Below are 19974 nucleotides of genomic sequence, written 5' to 3'. Positions count from 1 at the left end.
AAGTAGTTGGAATTCTGCTTCAAATTGGCAGTGTTGCCATGGAATCATGCTCAGATTTTTAAAGCACCAATAAAAGAGATGTCTAGATAACAACTGCATTATAAATAGGGGAAAATGAGTAAACAAAATTCAAGTTTGCCGCCTTCGGCATGGGGGTGATGTTTTAATTATGGTGCTGCTTTCTATCCCTGCATTTCCAGTGTTCTGTAGCAATAATAATGAATAGGTGGATATGTGTTTTTGTGGAAAATAAGATATCACATTTGCATTTAGAACCATGTATTGCAGTGTTTGTTGGATTTTGTATATTTGGTTGTCTTTTTTAATGGTAAATTATTATTGTTAATGACCTGGGGAAACCTGAATTCTTATGTCATCTGAATCATAAGAGCACCTTGGGCTCTTGTGCTGCCCTCACTATATCAGCCTCACCAGGGATATCGTTTACCTGCTTAAAAGGGTTGTTGTGAATCTAAAATAAGGTAATGTTTCCAAAGCTTTCTGTTCACTAAATGCCCTGAGAAAAGGAGTAATGAAACGTCAGTAATTACATTTCACAGTGAAGAGAAATGGAAAATGGCTTTTAAGCTACTGGTAGCTATTTTTTACCTTTTACCAAATACCAGCTGCTGATATGTCAATCTTTTTAATGGGGGGTTGTTTTCAAATCTCATCAAGCCCATACAAGGGGTAGCAGCTTTGTTATTGCTTAATTAACCTGGCTCTAGAAGTTATATCTCCCCAAATAATCCATTACTTTGTTGGTTTTTAATCCATTATGAATATGTTCTGAATAGGCAGAACCGCTGTGTCCTTCCATGTGGTTTTTTTCAGGACATGAACCGACAGATTAAACAATCCCCAATAAGGTATTGAATTTGAGAGAGTCAAAGCTATATGATTCATCCACAGGTTTTCTATTAATTGTATAGAAGGATTTTCTTGTTGTCTCAATCTATATCTTTATATAAATGTTCTTTTGTATTTCAAATAAGCACTTGCTTTTTTTACCATCTTTTCCCTCATGGTCAATTTTTTTAATGTATCTTCCTTAGTACAATATTTAAATAATACTGAAAAACAGAGCAGGAGTTCTGGTTAATCTCCTATTTTTTCCCCTCTATAGTGGCTAGCATTCAGAAGCTTCCTGCAGCATCTGTTCTAACAGACATCAATTTCCCCATGAAAGGAAGGAAAGGAATGGTTGACTGGGCACGTAATTCAGAAGATAGGGTTGTCATTCCCAAAAATATCTTCACCCCTATGTCAACAGGTAAAAAACAAACTCCAGATTTTCTGTCATTGTATTTCTTAATAGGGCAACAGTACAGTGCTGTGGTCAGAATGAGGAGTCTGGAATCACCAGTTCATGGTGCAACTACATGTTACCCAGGGATAGTTTTTGCAGGTGTGGACGTGAAGGGCAAAACGTAGGTCCTTTTCTCCTCATTTTGATTTTTTCCCCACTCCTGCTGCCATTTTCTGTAGTCTACTGCAATCTGATGCCATATTAATGTATACATTTACACGACTGAAAAAATGGCCAGGAAATGATAAAAGCACAAGAAACAAGGAGGAAATAGTAAATCCAACCTTGTGTTTGCTTTATGAGTACCCTCAGAGAAACTGATTTGTGCCCTATCCACTATTATAATTGTGGGCCTCTTCACTCATTATGAGCACAATTCATCTCTGATCCTTCCGTGAGCGTAGCTTTGGGCACAAAGGGGTGATCACCATGGATTCAACGTTCTTTTCTAATCATGACTGGTTTGCACAGGTATATGCAAATTGCAAATTAACCAGGAACAAGAAGAGTGAAGTGGATTTCTGCATAAGTATTCATGCAATGTCTTCCACTGGAAATACCTGTGAGCCTTCTGTGATTCATGTATCTTTTTGTACAGATGTCTGAAGATCAGACAGGAGGAGAAAGGGAAAGGAGAGAACCCATATGATTATCCTTTCTCTGTGTGTGGATAAATTATGCCCTTTGTTTTTAACTGTGTGTGTGTGTTTGATTTCTAGACCGCCGCTCCCAGTGAACTCACGGCAGTTCACAACATATATATAAAACATTGTACAAAAGCTCTTATAACAATAAAATCCCCAAATTTTACGCCGATAAAATAAACATAATAATAAAATACAATAAGACAAGATGGCGGTATAACTGAAAGATCTCCCCAGCCTCCAATATAGTTGATTCGGTGGGCTGGAGTGGCTAGGGGTATGGATACAGCAGGGTAGTTATGTAGGTCTAGTACTCAAGAACAATGGAAGGGGAGGGAGTTTGAAAATCCCCTGTGCTCATCGTGCCCAGCCTCAGCCAAGCACCTGGTGAAAGAGCTCCGTTTTGCAGGCCCTGCAGAACCTTGAGAGCTCCGTCAGGACTCACAACTCTTCAGGGAGCTCATTCCACCAGGTAGGGGCCAGGACGGAAAAGGCCCTGACCCTGGTCGAGGCTAGGCATGCTTCCCGGGGCTCTGGGACCATCAGCAAATTCATACCTGCAGAGCAAAGTGCTCTGATGGGGGGGGGGGCACAAGGAGGTAAGTGGTGCTGCAGGTAAGTAGGACCCAAGCTGCGTATAGCCTTAAAGGTCAAAACCAAAAACCTTGAACTTGATCTGGAAACAGACTGGAAGCCAATGCAGTTGTCTCAGCAGAGGCTGGACATGAGTGCTCCAATATGATCTAGTGAGGACCCTAGCAGCTGCATTCTGTACCAGCTGTAATTTCCAGATCAAAGCCAAGGGTAGGCCTGCATAGAGCGAGTTACAGAAGTCTAACCTGCAGGTGACCATTGCATGGATCACTGTAGACAGATGTTCTGAGAACAGTTAGGGCACTAGTAGCCATGCCTGGCATAGATGGAAAAAAGCCATCTGGGCTACCTTTGAGATCTGAGCCTCTATAGAAAGGGAGGCATCAAAGATCACTCCCAAATTCCTGGCCAGAAGTGCAGATGTCAGTTGTACGCCATCCAGGCAGTGTTAGTGCCCCTAATCTATTTGCCAAATAGTTGTGCATGTTATTGGATCTGGGATTGTCTATGGATCCTTGTTGAGAGTTGGTTTGGTTGTTGCTGCACCATGATCTTCAACATGGTCCAAATACTGTGTTGATATGGAGTCCGGCTGCTCTAGTAACTTCCTTTAATCCAAATGCCTTGGGTTGTGATTCCAGAATTAAATCACAGTGGTGTCTGTCATGCCATATTTCTGCAGCAGAGAGTCTTGTCCTCTTCAGCATCAAAAGAAAAGAAATCCTCTAAAAATAACTCCTGTGGATCTTTCATAATCAAGGCAGAACGCTGGCAGAGTTTAGCTGCCAATGATGAATCCCACACTCTAGCCAGACCTCTGAGCGCTTTAAATCTTGTGAGATGTTCCAATTGTATAGACTTTTTCCCTCTTTAATGTATATTACATTTTTATGATAGAATGCTGAAAAACATATTTCATCTTGCAGCAATGATTTCCTTAAAGATAAAAACTTCTTCCCCAATGATAAATACCATTCCATGTGCCTGTATGCTGACTAAGTTAGAAAGGGTCGGAAAGAGAAGCACATTTAATGTACATATTGTCTTTCTTTTCCCCCGCCCACCCTTCTATTTCAGAACTGGACGAATCTACTGTATTCGTACTTGGAGCAGTACTGTACAAAAATCTAGACCTTATTTTACCTACCTTAAGGTAAGTGATGACTTGAGGAAATGGCATGATTTATATTGCTTCGAGTGTGCCTCTAGGATGCATTGAGCTGAGAACACGTACGGTTGCCATGTGTTGTTTCTTACATGGTATAGGACAGGGGTAGTCAGCCTGTGGTCCTCCAGATGTTCATGGACTACAATTCCCATGAGCCCCTGCCAGCAAGTGCTGGCAGTGGCTCATGGGAATTGTAGTCCATGAACATCTGGAGGACCACAGGTTGACTACCCCTGGTATAGGAGATTCTCTCCTTAAAATTCTCTTAAGAGAGAGGTGGACATCAGCTGGCTTGCAGGCCCATGTTAATATCACCAGACAACTATCTCATCCACAATATTCATCTCTCAGAAAGCTCTCAGAAGCAAGACACTGCTTCTGCCTCTCTGGCACTTTATCACCAATTGTTTATTTTTCCTCAGAGGACAGCTAAGAGGCAGGTCAAATATGAAGGGTAGAAGAAGCAGTGAGAGGCAGGAAATGGAAGTGTGATGGGAAAGGTGAGAGAAGGTGGTGGCAACTCAGGGGGATGAGTCAGTAGCGGTTGTGACAAGACAGGGGTTTGATCTCTGGGTGCTTATGACATAAAATTATGTTCTCAACCCATGCATACATAGTGAGATCCACAGCATTTCTCCTAGTTCAGACAAGAATGATTGACTGTGTAAAAAAGGACAGAGAAGAGGATGTAAACAGAAGTGTATATCAGAGAGGAGGGAGAAAGACAGTATGTCAGACAGACAGACTGCTCAGGCCAGAGGCATGTATAACAGGCAGTGGCAAAAGTGGATCCTCCATGCTATTCCTCTTCCTCGGCAGCTCATGTGAGCAAGGAAAAGGTGATACCAGGATTTTAGAGGGCCGTTGTGGACAAAAGGCATGTGGCATGGGCAGGGGGAGGACATAAGCGAGATTGTCCCGAATTAATTAGAATAAAAGTACTTCTTCTAGTTATCCCCCTCCAAGACTTTTCATATTACAACTAGCTGTGAAGGGTGGAATTATAACCTAGCATGTAGTGCACATTCTCCATGGTGCTACTACAGCAGAGCACAGCTGGACACACTTCTCCAGTTCCCCAGTTTACCTGTTGCCAGTTTTTCCTCCTTGTGGCAAGTTCTGGGAAGCAGCAGGGATGAAGAGGAGGAGGAGGTGGGTGAAGAAGAGCCTCTGATTGCCCCTCAGTGAGAGATTACCATCACCCCATTGGGGGCATGTCCCCCAGTGAGGGCCAATCAGAGGTTTGGCACATCATGAGGTTTTAATAGGTTATGATATAAATTGAAGGTTTTGATGATTCTGTTCCAACCCAAAAAAAGATGCATGCCCTACATCTTGTTGGAAGACAGACTAAAGTGTACTGAAAAAGTAATGTGAATATTTATTTCACTGGGGCAACTGCTTTCAACAGCATAATTGTACTTAGAAATTGAATAAGACTTCACTGTATTTCAACTCTGAAATAACATAGCACACTGTCTGTTTAGCTTCCACTCAGATGTAGCCTTTGCCCTTAATAACCCTTACTCAGAAAAAAAGCTTTTCTGAGTTTAATTGATAGTTTCCCTGAACAAACAATGATGAAATGAGATGTTATCATGCAGGAGTATGTATGGACAGCTAAAGACCCTTCAGTGCACCTCTGTCTATATCCTTTCAACCCAGCAAATGTGAATGATTTGTGAAAATTCTAGAGGATAGCATAAATTTGTAGATCTCATAGCATCACTTACTCCAATATGTTCACTTTCTCTAATAGGTTAAATAGGCTTGCTTCCTAACGTCCCAGGCTAGAAGTACCCTGAGGCATTTCACAATAAATGGAAGCTCGTTAAATAGAAACTCTTACAAAATAAGTAAAAAGTAATTTTTGGAAAAAAAATTAAATGCATGCTAAGATTCAGCAGAACAGTTTACTATGCAGGCAGTGCAGTCTTAAGGGCTTCCTGTGCCACAGTAGCTGGCATAAGTATGGAGATGCTAGTCTTAGTCCTGGGTCCAGAACAGAACCCCACTATACACACACACACACAGAGATATATATAATACATATACATATATGCATACATATGTATGCACATATGTGAGTTAGGACTATTATTATTATTATTATTATTATTATTTATTTGATTTGTATGACCGCCGCTCTCGGAAACCGGCTCGCGGCGGTTCACAACATTTTAATACAAATACAATATATTAACCATTAAAATTCCCCATTAAAACCCCATTAAAACCCCATTAAAACAATAACTAAGTCACAATGATGGCGATTAAAACTATTCCCGTACAGGCCCACTGGATGAGCAGAAGGGAACGGAGGATAATTGGGCATAGGATGGAACACTCTGGGGAACCAGGTCAGTTTAGTACTGGCCTCCCCCCTCCGGGGAGAGGGGTCCGATCTTAGCCCCGGGCCATCACCCGGCCTTAGACAAACGCCTGGCGGAAGAGCTCCGTTTTGCAGGCTCTGCGGAACTCAGAGAGCTCCGACAGGGCCCGCAGCTCTTCAGGGAGCTCATTCCACCAGGTAGGGGCCAGGACCGAAAAGGCCCTGGCCCTTGTCGAGGCCAGGCGTGCCTCCCGGGGTCCTGGGATCATCAGCAGATTCTTACCCGCAGAGCGAAGTGCCCTGCGGGGGGCATAAGGAGATAGGCGGTCCCTCAAGTATGCAGGACCCAAGCCGCGTATAGTCTTAAAGGTTAGTACCAAAACCTTGAACCTGATCCGGAAACAAACTGGCAACCAGTGCAGCTGCTTCAGCAGAGGCTGAACATGGGACCTCCAAGATGATTTAGTGAGGACCCGTGCAGCTGCATTCTGTACCAGCTGTAACTTCCGGGTTAGAGACAAGGGTAGGCCCGCGTAGAGCGAGTTACAGAAGTCTAATCTAGAAGTAACCGTTGCATGGATCACAGTGGCCAGGTGTTCCGGGGGCAGGTAGGGCGCTAGTAGCCGAGCTTGGCGTAGATGGAGAAACGCCGTCCGGGCTACCTTAGTGACCTGGGCCTCCATGGAAAGTGAGGCATCCAGAATCACTCCCAAATTCCTGGCTTGGGGCACAGATGACAATTGTACCCCATCCAGGCAGGGAAGACGCGCTTCCTGTTCCTGCTCCCTTCGGCCTAGCCAAAGGACCTCCGTCTTAGAGGGGTTGAGTCTCAGGCGGCTCTTCCTGATCCATCCAGCCACTGCTTCCAAACAACTGGCGAATTTTTCTGGGGGGAGATCTGGCCGGCCATCCATCAAGAGATAGAGCTGGGTATCATCAGCGTACTGGTGACACCCAAGCCCATAACTCCGTACCAGCTGAGCCAGGGGACGCATATAGATGTTAAATAACTAATGTAGGGTACAGCTTTATTTATTTCTTTGATTTATTTTTAGCCATTGGAGCATTGGCACAGCATAGGTAAGGATTCAGCCATTGGGTATTTGTAGTTCCAATGTATGAAGGTGCAAGAAGGCTCATCTGTTCTCTTTTCCACCACAGTCAAAAGAAGCTTGCATAGCAATTACCTTTCATATTCAGACTAGGGGCAAGCCCATTGCATTCACGAATATATTGAAGGGATGGGGTGGAAGCACTCTGCAGATGTTCTCTCCCTCCCCCCAGGACCTGTGGAAGGCTGCAGGCAGCTGTTAGGGTTGAGTGTCTCTGGCTGAGGCCGTGGCAGGGTGGCTTGGTCGTCTAGAAACGAGGAGCCCTCCCAGGGAGCCCCAAGGCCCATGGGCTTGGCAGCCCCCGAGCAGAGAAGTCACCAGCAGGGGCAGCTCACACGCAGCAGAGATCTGCAGCCTGCGAGCCTCGGAGGGAAGTGAAAGGAGAAGAGGGTGGTCAGGGGTGGGCGGCAGAAGGCAGTTGGCTGGCTGCTGGACAGACAGGAAAGCTGGTTGGAGGAGGAGGAACTCAGGGGCAGGACAGCCAACCTGAGAGGGTGTTAAGTGCTGAGTGACACTTAAGCCATGAGACCACACTCCTCTAAGCCCTTACCAAAAATATTAAGTGGAACAGATGGTGGGTGCATGTGTGTTGCATCACATCTGACTTATGGTGGCCTTATGAATTATTGTCCTCCAAAATGTCCTATTATTGATAGCCATGCTCAAGTCTTGTAAACTAAGAGGCCATTCCTTCCTTTATTGAATTCATCCATCTCACAGACTGATTATGCATGGGTCAGAAAGCCTGGGCTGGCATCGCCACCATCCCAGCCCTCTCCTGGCCCTGGCCTGACTTAGGGCCTTGGATGGCCTGCAACAAGGGAATGTGGATTCTTCTACGTTCCCTGTCTTGCCATGGAAATCAGCAGAGGCCCAGCCAGGGCAGGCCTGTGCATAAGGGTGTCCCACTGCAGGGACACAAAACACTGTGTTTGGCTTCACAGGGCGGCAGAGCTGAACAGGGTGTTTCTATACCCCCACAATTGTGGGATAGTGGCATGCTGGGATCCTATGCTGGGATTCCTGTGCCCGCTTTCCCTCCCCTTTCCACCACTGCCATGAGGTGTGGTGGACCTTTTCCATCCCAGAGTTGTGCATGGATATCCACAGTTCCTGTGTGGACCACGTGTGCCAGGGGATTTCTTATACAGGACTTCCCCGCCACTAGAAATCGGTGATGGCCTGGTGTGGCCACCGCCATCCATAATCGGTTATATTGAATCTTCCTCTTTTCCTGCTGCCTTCAGTTTTTCCTAGTGTTGTTGACTTTTCCAGTATCTCACATTTTCATGATATGACCAAAGTACAAAAGACTAATTTTCACTTCTATGGAGAGTTCAAGCTTGATTTGCATTCGCTGGCAGGGGGCTCCTGGGAATTGTAGTCCATGGACATCTGGAGGGCTGCAGTTTGACTACCCCTGCTCTAGAACCCAATTCGTTTGTCTTTTTGGTGTTCCATGTATCTGTAAAACTCTCCTTCCACATCACATTTCAAATGAAACGGCTTTCTTCCTGTCAGCTTTCTTCATTGTCTGACTTTCACATCTGTACAAAGTAATAGGGATTACAGTGACATGAATTAACTTGATCTTGGTTGCCAGTGACACATCTGTAAACCGCTCCGCAGAGCGGTAAAAATAAAGCCCTAAGGGCTGTGTGGGCAGAGAAAGGGAGGGGCTTGTCCATGATAAAAACTTGGTGGGACCAATTAGGAGCCGCAAAGCGGCTCCTGATTGGCCCCTCTGAGTGCCACTCAGGAGCCAAGTGGCTAATGGGGAGGCACACATTGGCCACTTGGCCCACCCTGGACTGCCCGCACAGATGGTTCACCACCGGGAAAGGCGGTGAAGCAGGGACCTTGACTGGGGAGGGGGATGCCAGGAAAGGAGCAGGGCAACCGCGTAAAAGACACGGTGGCCTTGCTCCTTTCCGGCCGCTGAGGCAGGAGCCTCACAAGGGTAGGGGCCTTCCCGAGCCTCCCAACCAGCCTTACCCCCAGGCCTCGATGGCGGCCCTGGCCACCGCTACCGCGGCCAGCCGCCCGCCATCGCCAGCCTCCTGCCCAGCTAGCCAGGACGCCTGCCGCCACAGCAATGGACAAGGTCAGCCCCCCAACACACCCCACCCCCACCCTCCCTGCTCTTCGCCCCCTCAACTCAGCCCCCCGAACCGCCACCATGCCGCTTTCCCCCCTCCCAACTACCCGCCCACCCACCCCAGAAGTTGCCGCCGTGCTCCCCCCAACCACTGACCCGGCCGTCACTGTCTTCCCCCAACCCATCAAAACTCGCCGCCCCCTCCCCCCACGGATCCCCCCGCCCACCAACCTGTTGCCGTCTTACCCCAACCCCTTCCACAGGCACCCCTGCAATCTGCCCAAATACGCACCCACCCCTCTCTACCCCACGCTCTTCCCCTGCAACCCCCCCCATTCGCACCCCCCTCACCACTCCCCCCACCGGACACTTCGCGACCCCCCCTCTTCCCACCTGCACTCCCAGTCCACCTATCTCCCTGCTGGCCTTCCTTCCTTCTTCCTTCCTCTTTTTCTGACTTCCTCTATTTCTCTATCTACTTCCTGCCTCTCTAGCTCTCCCTCTCACTTCCTTTCTTTTCCCCTTCCTGTCTTTCTGCCTTTATGCCCTCCTTCCTTTCTCCCTTCTACCCATCCCTTCCCCCACCCCATCCCCTCCTTTCTCACTCCCATCCTTCTTTCCTTCTTCTACCTTCCTTTCCTTCCTTATTCCTTTCTTATTCCTCCAAATCTACTAGCGCCCACTGTATTTTAGCTACCGCGGGCTTAATTTCTTAATTTAAGGATCTTTTCCAACTCCTTTCCAACTACTCAGTCTCAATCTTCTCCTGATTCTTGAGAATGAGAGTTTAACCAGTATGTAAGCATTTTAAATATTAAACAAGTCTCCTACCTTAGTGATTTTGCCTCCTCCCTCATCCTCTAGCACTGTATGTACCTCAGTGAAAAGACTAAATTCATAATAAGCAATGATCCAAATTAAACTCCACTAGTAGAGATTACTCAGTCTTATGATTTGAAGTGGCCCGTTAACAGCCAAGCCATTTGTTTAGAGAAACATACAAGCAAAACTGATTAAATACCTTAAGGGCTAATTGGACAATTTTATACCTGTATGATACAAAAGGGGACATCTGTATTTATTATAGCTCAGCCTATACTCTGCTATTCACTGCATGGTTTTAAATCGCTTTCCAGGACACTTTCTGCAAAGTACACATAAACAAATAGATGCAACACTTCACAATATTAGTGGTAATTTCAGGCACCTTCACTACATAAGGCATTGAGAATTTGCTTGCTGTTATTAAAATATCTTTAGGAATGATCTTTCTTTTAATGCCACAGGGAAGTGTGGGACACTAATTTATAGTGCTTTTGAAATGAAGAAAAAACAAGTTCAGAATAGGATAACTGCAGTTTATTTACATTATTTCTGCAATATTGCAATACTTAAGTGTTACCGCTTTGGCCTGACATTTGTCTACAAGCAATTTTTTGGAATAAGTATATGGAATTGCACTTCTTCATTATACAACAGCAAAAAGGGGGAAAGAAATATTGAGGCTTTTAAATAGAAAAGTAGATTCACAATACTGGAGCTGGCCTGTTTTGTTTATTTGGTATTGAAATCAGAAATACTGCTGCTCACTGGAGTTCCATGTGTGCTTGCATGGATACATACAGCTCCTTGTTTGAGCATGTTTCTTCATTTCCTTTGATGGAATGGTTGTTTTGTGTGTGCATATAGATGCGGTTTTGATTTCAATAAATGCAGGAGATTTTGAAAAAGACGGGACTCTATACAAGCCTCGTATCACATAAATCTATAAGCAAGCAATGGGTTTGAAATTATTAGGCGACGGAGGAAGCATCACATCAGTCTATCCATAAGGAGGCACTGAGTTGGGTTATTATGTTTATTTGGGTACTCATGAACATTAGAATGTCATTTCTACACTTGTTATAGAGAAATTAAAAAAAATGTTAACAGACTTTGGTTTGTTGACAATGTTCTAGTTTTAAAGGAAACGCCACAGCAAATTATTAAACAGCCTGCAGAGTGAAGTAGCTGTATGGGCAGTTCAAACAGAGATGTGCCAGACATGATGTCTGAATGAACAGTGTTGCAGTCATGCAGCCCCTGTATTCCAGTCTTCATGCTGGTTGCTACTAGTCCAAGTGGGCCAGCAGAGGTAGACAAAAACCAGTACAAAAAGAAGCAGTAGGAGAGTTTTATTGGTCTGTTTATAAGTCTTTGTGGTGTTTTCCTTTCACGCTTCCACTGCTATTGTTATTGGCAGAAGAGAATGGTTCAGGAGAAGCACTGAAAGAGAGAGCAGGGATGGCACTGGCCCTCCTGCCCTTTGTATTCTAGGCCATTTATTATTATTCCTAAGGAGGACTGAAGCAACTTCATTCATTCTGTACATACTGGCTGTCTGTAGTTTAAAAATGGATGTATTCAAAATACACTGGTGCAGAGGGCAATTAAATTCAGAAATGATGTCCAAGAACAATGCTCCCCCCCCTCCCAAATCGGAAACTGTGCTGTTGAGAAGCCAATGCCTGGGATCACCCTCAGGCATAAACTGCAAAAAGCAATAAAAAGACCAAAATTGGAAGCAATGTTCTTAAAAAGAGGAGAACTTATTAAGGCTGCCGTCTGCCAACTACTTTCTACATGAAAGCACCTTTAAAATGAATGGAGCTATTCTGATATAAGTGGTTTGATGGTCATAGCCTAAGGGACCAAGAACTTGGTATTAACTCTCCTAATAGTATCAGTGGGCAGTAGGTCAAGCTCTGACCTTACTAATGCAAATCCCAGAGGAGTCCAGCAAGTCCATGCCAACATAAGTGGTCTGGGAGTTGTTCCATCAGAGTTGATATGTCACGGTTGCTGCAAACAATACGGTTTCTCATTCACTTGTGAAGCAGAATACTTTTTAAGATCCTTGTATTGGCTATCAGAAAGAAAAAAAAAACCTTATTCTGATGAAACTCTCTTGCTGCCATCCATCTTAGCATTTTCAGTTAGCGCTCAGCAAAGCAGCCATGCTGCTGCTTTTCAAGAAAGTTGTTTTGTTGCATGTGAAACAGGCTCACTAAGTCTACCGCAAGATAAATGAATGTATAGCCATTTCAAGATTTGCCTGAAGGTCTGCATTGTCAATCTATCTTTTTAATCAATGAATCATGCCCAAGAAATGGCACTTGAGTCAGCACTCTGACTCATAAATCTTTCCCATCTCTGATACCGGGGGCAGTTGTAGCTATAATAAAAGTGAGGGTGGATTTTTTTTTTTTTTAAGTTTACCATCTTTTCCTTCCATTTGGTCAGATTCTCCGCACTATTTGATTGCATAAATTGTTGTTTTAATGAATGTTTTTAACTGTTCTGCTTTGGTTTTTTTCCAGAAATTATACGGTTGTTAATTCCAAAATCATTGTGGTCACCATAAGGCCTGAACCCAAAACATCTGATTCCTTTCTAGAAATAGAGTTAGCTCATTTGGCTAATGTAAGTATTGCTCTAGATTCCTATTATCTATAGGTATTTATTTTATCACTTTAGTGTACATTCCTGTCCTCAGAATGACTTCTTCAGGGCCATCTTCATAGAAATTCTTCATTGAATCGCTTTGCTTCATTTTTTGGTCTTTTAGCAACTTGATTGTTCGTTGTACCTGGAGTAATTGTAGAATTAACATTTCATACTTTTCCTCTTGAAGATGCAGGAATGTACCCACCATTTGAAGTCTGTAATTGCCTGAGTTTATCATGTGTCTCTCATGTAGCTCAAATTGAAATATACCAGAAAACTAGTATATTTATTGTTCAAAAAATTGCCCCCAGTGTTCTTGTTTCCCAAGCCAAGTAAGTCCTCAAACATTCCTATTTAACATAATAGAATTGATAAAATATTATAAAAGTGTCACAGAAAGGGTCAATAGCTTTGTCTTAGTGGCAGTTGACATATGGAATCACTTACACAACCACGAAATTGCCATGGGAAATTAACAGAAACATTTAAGTTAATGAGTGACCTATCCCTGCAAGCCCATATGCACGTAATCCTGACTTGCACAATTGTTTCCCTCCCCATTTCTATTTGTGCATGATAATAATGGTGGGAATTGTGTCTTCATTCATGCAAAACAGTCTCACACGAGATAATAGGAGGGAGGGAATGTGACCTGTACTTAGCTGTTTCTTGAAGAATGTTCTGAACCAGTTTCTAGTTCAGAGCATAGATTTGCTGAGAAAGGAACCCCCCCTGTTAACCCCCTCCCAAATTCTGTCCATAGAATGATTAATAGCTATATAGTACATGGCTGCTTCTACAGTTGACTACAAAATCTCCAAAAGCTTCCTCCAGTAAAGGCCTGTACTAAATTTTGAAAATAAGGGTCTGATTATTTATTGGTAATCATTATGTCATCTTTTCATGTTTCATATGTACCACAGGGCTAGCCTTGATAAATTTTCTTTACAAGCCACCCAGCCACTGGGAGCCAGACATTTTAAAGCTTTTCGGGTTTTATGAAATCATCTATCTGTCTGTCTGTCTGTCTGTCTGTCTGTCTGTCTGTCTGTCTGTCTGTCTGTCTGTCTGTCTGTCTGTCTGTCTGTCTCTCTATCTATCTATCTATCTATCTATCTATCTATCTATCTATCTATCAATCAATCATCTATCATCTATCATCTATCATCTATCATCTATCATCTATCAATCATCTCTCTCTCTCTCTCTCTCTCTCTCTCTCTCTCTATCTATCTATCTATCTATCTATCTATCTATCTATCTATCTATCTATCTATCTATCTATCATCTATCATCTATCATCTATCAATCATCTCTCTCTCTTTCATCTATCAATCATCTATCTATCTATCCTCTCTCTCTCTCTCTCTCTCTCTCTCTCTCTCTCTCTCTCTCTCTATCTCTCTATCTATCTATCTATCTATCTATCTATCTATCTATCTATCTATCTATCTATCTATCTATCTATCTATCTATCTATCATGAGTGGCCCCTACATCTAGGTAGCACTGTGTGTGAACGAGACCTTGGGGTACTTGTGGATTGTAAACTAAACATGAGCAGGCAGTGTGATGCAGCGGTAAAAAAGGCAAATGCCATTTTGGGCTGTATCAACAGAGACATCACATCAAAATCACAAGATGTCATAGTCCCATTGTATATGGCACTGGTCAGACCACACCTGGAGTACTGTGTGCAGTTCTGGAGGCCTCACTTCAAGAAGGACGTCGATAAAATTGAAAGGGTACAGAGGAGAGCGACGAAGATGATCTGGGGCCAAGGGACCAAGCCCTATGAAGATAGGTTGAGGGACTTGGGAATGTTCAGCCTGGAGAAAAGGAGGTTGAGAGGGGACATGATAGCCCTCTTTAAGTATTTGAAAGGTTGTCACTTGGAGGAGGGCAGGATGCTGTTTCTGCTGGCTGCAGAGGAGAGGACACGCAGTAATGGGTAAACTTCAAGTACAACGATATAGGCTAGATATCAGGAAAAAGTTTTTCACAGTCAGAGTAGTTCAGCAGTGGAATAGGCTGCCTAAGGAGGTGGTGAGCTCCCCCTCACTGGAAGTCTTCAAGCAAAGGTTGGATACACACTTTTCTTGGATGCTTTAGGATGCTTAGGGCTAATCCTGCGTTGAGCAGGGGGTTGGACTAGATGGCCCTTCCAACTCTATGATTCTATGATTCTATGACTCTATGTGGATAGCTAATCCTGGATTGGGGCCACATCAACACTAAGCTGATTTTCCCACAAATCTGGGGATCCATAAGTTTACAGTAAAATCTGAAATTACCAAAAATACTTGGTAGGAGTAAAAGTCTCCTCAAAATTAAATAGCATATTCTGTGCATGTATAGACATTTAGCTGTAGATCAGGCAGCAGCCACCACTGAAGCTGCTCCAGAACTAACGATGGCATACATGAAGAGAAGCTACAGATCCAGCCACAATGGTGGAAGAAACTGGAAGCTTTTGGGGTAAAGCTGCAGTGGCAGATTCTGGGAGTTTCTTCTGTCTCAGATGTGGCAGTGCCAGTGACCAGAGGCTCTCCAACATGGTTCCACCAACATCCAGGAGGTTCTCTGAGCCTGAAACAACTCCCAGACTTCACCACCACTTTGACCATGTCCAGAGGCCTAGACCTCTACCTGGCTTGCAGACAGGGAAGCTATTCTGGACTCAGGGCAACTTCTTGACACTGCTGCAGCCTAAAGGGAAAGGAGGGGGGCATATTGACAAAAATGGAATAAAGATAGAAAGTGAGGAAATTGTCAGAGGAGAGGTAATGTCCAGGTTCGGGCAGGAACCTAAGAGAGAAGACAATGAGCATAGTCCCAACACAGTCCAGGGTCAAAGAAATGGTTTCAACAAAGGAATCTGTGTTTAGCTGTGAGTGCTGAGGCTACTCCACGTGCAACTCCAAATGTTTGTGAGTAACTTCCCACTGGGGGTTCTTTAGAATCAAGAAAATGGCTGGGTAAAGCAAGAATACCTCCACCACCCATACTGTCCTTCATCAGCAAAATCAGCTTCTGTGGCTTTCTAAATCATGTGACTCATATCAGAGTGGTGAAGCCAGAAACAGCTCCTATCTTCCTCCAGGAATTCTTTAAATAGTAGTTGTACTAATTAAGGTACCTCTACAGTGGATGCCCAGCATAAAGACATGTATCTCATAGCAGTTGAATGATTGATTCATAACATAAAATAATGTGCACACATTCATAGGTTCTTTTTTTTTCTTTGAAAAAAATGAACTATTTACAAAGTTTGCAGGAATGAGGTAGGCTTGCTTCAAAGGGAGCCTTCTGTGCTTTGTGACAGGAAACAATGGGCCACAGCAAGGAAGGATTGCAAATAAAGAGTTTCCAGCTAAATGATTTTAAAAAGCCAGTCAGTCAATATAAGATTATATTTTTTAAGAATGCTATTGGGTTCCTCAGACACCACTGCCTCTGCACTGTGCTCTGCTGTCCTGGCACACCTTGTGGTTCCCTCCTGCTCTCATTCAGAGGCTCTGGGAGGCCCCAGAAATGGGTTTAGCACACTCTCTCCACCACCGAGTTCTTCCTAGCTTCCTCGCTGGAGCCTCCTCTTATTCCCTTCCCCCTCCCCGACTCCACCCCAGCTGAGGTCTCAAACCTTTGGGTTAACCCCACCCTCCATTTTGTGTCTCTCCCAGCATGGAGCACATGGTCTGGGTCACGCCCGTCCTTTCCTAGGGCTTGCTGTCATGTCTGGGAAGTGGGGCAGCCCTAGGGATGCACAGCAGGGCTTGCCTTGCAGTTGCCTGCTCTGTCCCTCTCAACTCCGTGGCCTGCTTCTCCTGAGAAGCAGTGAGTGGGGGAAGCAGGCTCCTAGCTGGGACTGGTGGAAGATGAGTCTTTGAGGATGGGACTGTGACCTCCTTCGACATCTCTCCAGTTGGGCCCTCGGTGGCCCAACAGATACAGACAGGATTTTTTAAAATGTTAGTGGCTGGTGCTTTTCTGGCAAGCTACTGCCATTTCTTCTCCATAGGCATCTCATCTGCACTGAGAAGCACCTGTTTCATGAGTCTGTAAAATCAAAACACTTACTTAATTCTGTTTGAAACTTGGCAACCTTTAGGTTAGATGGAAGGCTATGCTCTGGGCAATTTTGTTGCCATTATCTTTAAAAACAACTACCCAAGACACTCAGATTGGATTCCCACTAAAAATAATGGTCCTAAGAATTCTAGGTAAATGTAAAGGTAAAGGTATCCCCTGTGCAAGCACCGAGTCATGTCTGACCCTTGGGGTGACGCCCTCCAGCGTTTTCATGGCAGACTCAATACAGGGTGGTTTGCCAGTGCCTTCCCCAGTCATGACCGTTTACCCCCCAGCAAGCAAGCTGGGCACTCATTTTACTAACCTCGGAAGGATGGAAGGCTGAGTCAACCTTGAGCCAGCTGCTGGGATCGAACTCCCAGCCTCATGGTCAGAGCTTCAGATAGCATGTTGCTGCCTTACCACTCTGCACCACAAGAGGCTCTTCTTAAGAATTCTAGATCCCCCCAAAAAACACATAGATGTGAATTCTGAACCACTAATGTCCTGCCTGAAAATCAGTAATCATGATAAAGGTCTCTCCCTTGAATTCTGGTGTTCACCTCCTACTTGCCTGCCATCAGAAATTTAGATTAGGATTATTCATCAAGTTTCCTTGCATGAACTCATTTCCCCAATCCATAAGGACCATTTTTGGATTAGGATCATGGATGACAAGATGTAGCATAAACCCTGACTTTTAAGGGCCCCGGGAGCCCCTGCTTGCCCTGTTACAGAAACTGAAGCATCCCCATCAGTGCATGTAAATTTCCCGGTGAGCAAATATTAGTTTCTTACACTCAGGTTGGAAAATGGCATGGGAGGATCCTTCTACACACCAGAGTTCTGATCTATATAGGGCCTATGTGTACCTGGGAATGATGTTCCTGTTACGGACATCACAGGAACCATCTGCTGATAGTTTATGTAGATACATACACACAGTAACATGTGACTTGGTCCCATGGTGTGTAGCACTGTCAGTGAAGCATTGTACATAAGAAATGCTAAAATAGTTGTGTACAAGAATGTAGCTTCTGTAAACTTTAGTAGAATAGAGAGGGAAAGATTGTAATGACTTCGGTCAACATGTTGAACTAAGAAGGAGGGAAAGTCAAAATAATGGCTTTAAACTGTGTTTCAGTGTTGGGATTGACAGAAATTCTATATAAGTAATTTTAAAAATGATATAACATAAAGGCCGTAAGAAGGTTAAACTAATGCCTCTGAAAGCCATTTTTAGAACCAGTTTCTCAGCTTGTTTGTTTTATTGTACTTTTCAATAATCTACAGACATAGCATTTGCCTCTTTGCCAATTCTTTAAAAAGTTTATTAGCTTGATTCTGGCAGCAGAAGTTGTAAGGCATCGATTGTCATTTGGCATTGTCTACCTTTCTGTAACAGGATATTAATGACTTCCCCATGAGCACAGGCCCAGAAAACGCTGACCAGGCAGAAGGACAGCAGGCTTGTCAATAACATTCCGGGCAAAGTGTTGCTTTCTTTTGGCTCAATTTGAATCCAGAATTGCAGTGTTTTCTGCAAATGTTGGGTCTGATATTTCAATCAAGCCCATTCAAGATGTTTGAGGGGGAGGAGGTGAAGCTTGATATAGCAAAGTTAATCCCCAGAGGTCATAGCTCAATATATGCCCAATAACATTAACAAACTTTTTAATAAATATATATTCAGCTCTTCATGGAATTTTGGGTAAATTGCATTGACATTAGTAGAATGTTAATATATAGAATTTCAAAACATAAAATCTGTTCCAAAGGGCATTTTCACAATTGAAACTAAAATGGTATATGGAATTTGTTCTTTATTGACCCATTCATATATTATTGCTGTATAGTGGTGAATTCCCTATGACTTTATCCCCCATTGTCGCAGTAATGTGGAAACATGGAAACATGGAAACCACATCATAGTGTTGTTGCAGGCCTGAGGTGTGTGTAGGACATCTCAGATCCCATTAACACAAACAGTGATTCAATAAATTATCAGAGTGATATGGAAACATGTAGCTCAAGTAATGTATAAACAAGGGTCTGTATTTCATCAGCAACATTCATAAACCAAGCATTGGATACATCCTTAGTTTTTGTTTGAGAAAAACATTAGTTTTGCTCATATATCATGTTTATGATGGGTGAACATATTGGAGGATCATAGTTGCTGACCCACTCCCAACCCGAATTACAGGGAAAGATGGGGCATGACCTGGGAAAACCCAAGAAGGGACAAAAAAGTATCCACTTGCTGTTAACTTTCCTTGATGGAAGATTCTGCTTTCACTTTTGAGAAGAAGAAAAAGAAGAGTTGGATCTGGTCACTGCAACTGCTGTGCTGCTGTCAGACCACCATGCCCTGAAGGCTCGGCTAAGGCTACCACTCCCTCCTTAGTTGGGTTCTGAGCAAATTTCATATCATCCACAGAAACTTATGGATCCAATTGGATTCCTGAATGCTCTGCAGGAACCAATGCCTCCCAGCACTTCTCTCAATGACCTGGTCAGCAACTGGCACAACAGAATGCTGACTGCCATTGACGAGATTGTTCCCTGACACCCTCTCCACCCCCGACTCAAGTGAGCTTCCTGGTTCACAGAAGAGCTTCGCTGTAAGAAACGGGAACTGAGACGGCTAGAGCGAGTTTGGAGGAAGACTCGTGATGGAGCCTCGAGAACATCTTATGGAATGCAGATGAAGGCCTATGAGATGGCGGTGAAGTCAATAAAATGCAATTTTACCATCGCATCTGCAGACTCATGCCTGGCTCAGTTGTTTAGGATAGTTCGATCTTTCACAGCCCTGGTAGATGGGCAACAAAATAGTAGGCAATTGGATATCAGCTGCGAGGTATTTGCGAGTCATTTTACAGACAAAATCTCGACACTCCGCCATGACCTCCCTGCAACCTTAGATACAGAAAGTGAACTAGAGGCTCCTTGGCCGTCTTTGGAGAAAACACTGAGTAACTTCAGATGACTCACGCTGACTGAAGTGGACAGGATGCTAACAGCAGCAAGGGCAACCACATGACCACTATACCCCTGCCCGTCGTGGCTCCTAAAAACATCTGATATGAGGATAAGGGGCCCCCTCCAGGAGATAATCAACCTATCTCTCACAATGGGAGAATTCCTGGAGGGTTTCT

At 44.1% G+C, this 19974-nt stretch overlaps 1 protein-coding gene across 6 annotated transcripts in view; it reads left to right on the top strand.

The window, feature by feature from the left end:
* ADGRB3 (adhesion G protein-coupled receptor B3) overlaps nt 1-19974 on the top strand; it is a 628454-nt gene that overhangs the window by 357885 nt on the left and 250595 nt on the right. For all 6 annotated transcript variants that reach the window (XM_077307622.1, XM_077307613.1, XM_077307604.1 and 3 more), the window contains 3 exons: nt 1127-1273; nt 3625-3700; nt 12617-12719. In XM_077307622.1, the coding sequence (XP_077163737.1) occupies nt 1127-1273; nt 3625-3700; nt 12617-12719 (326 nt within the window). The remainder of the gene's footprint in view (nt 1-1126; nt 1274-3624; nt 3701-12616; nt 12720-19974) is intronic.

Source organism: Paroedura picta, chromosome 1 (assembly GCF_049243985.1).
Source record: "Paroedura picta isolate Pp20150507F chromosome 1, Ppicta_v3.0, whole genome shotgun sequence".
NCBI lineage: Eukaryota > Metazoa > Chordata > Lepidosauria > Squamata > Gekkonidae > Paroedura > Paroedura picta.
Note: the sequence above shows the minus strand (reverse complement) of the source record. Positions and strands in the feature narration are given on the sequence as shown.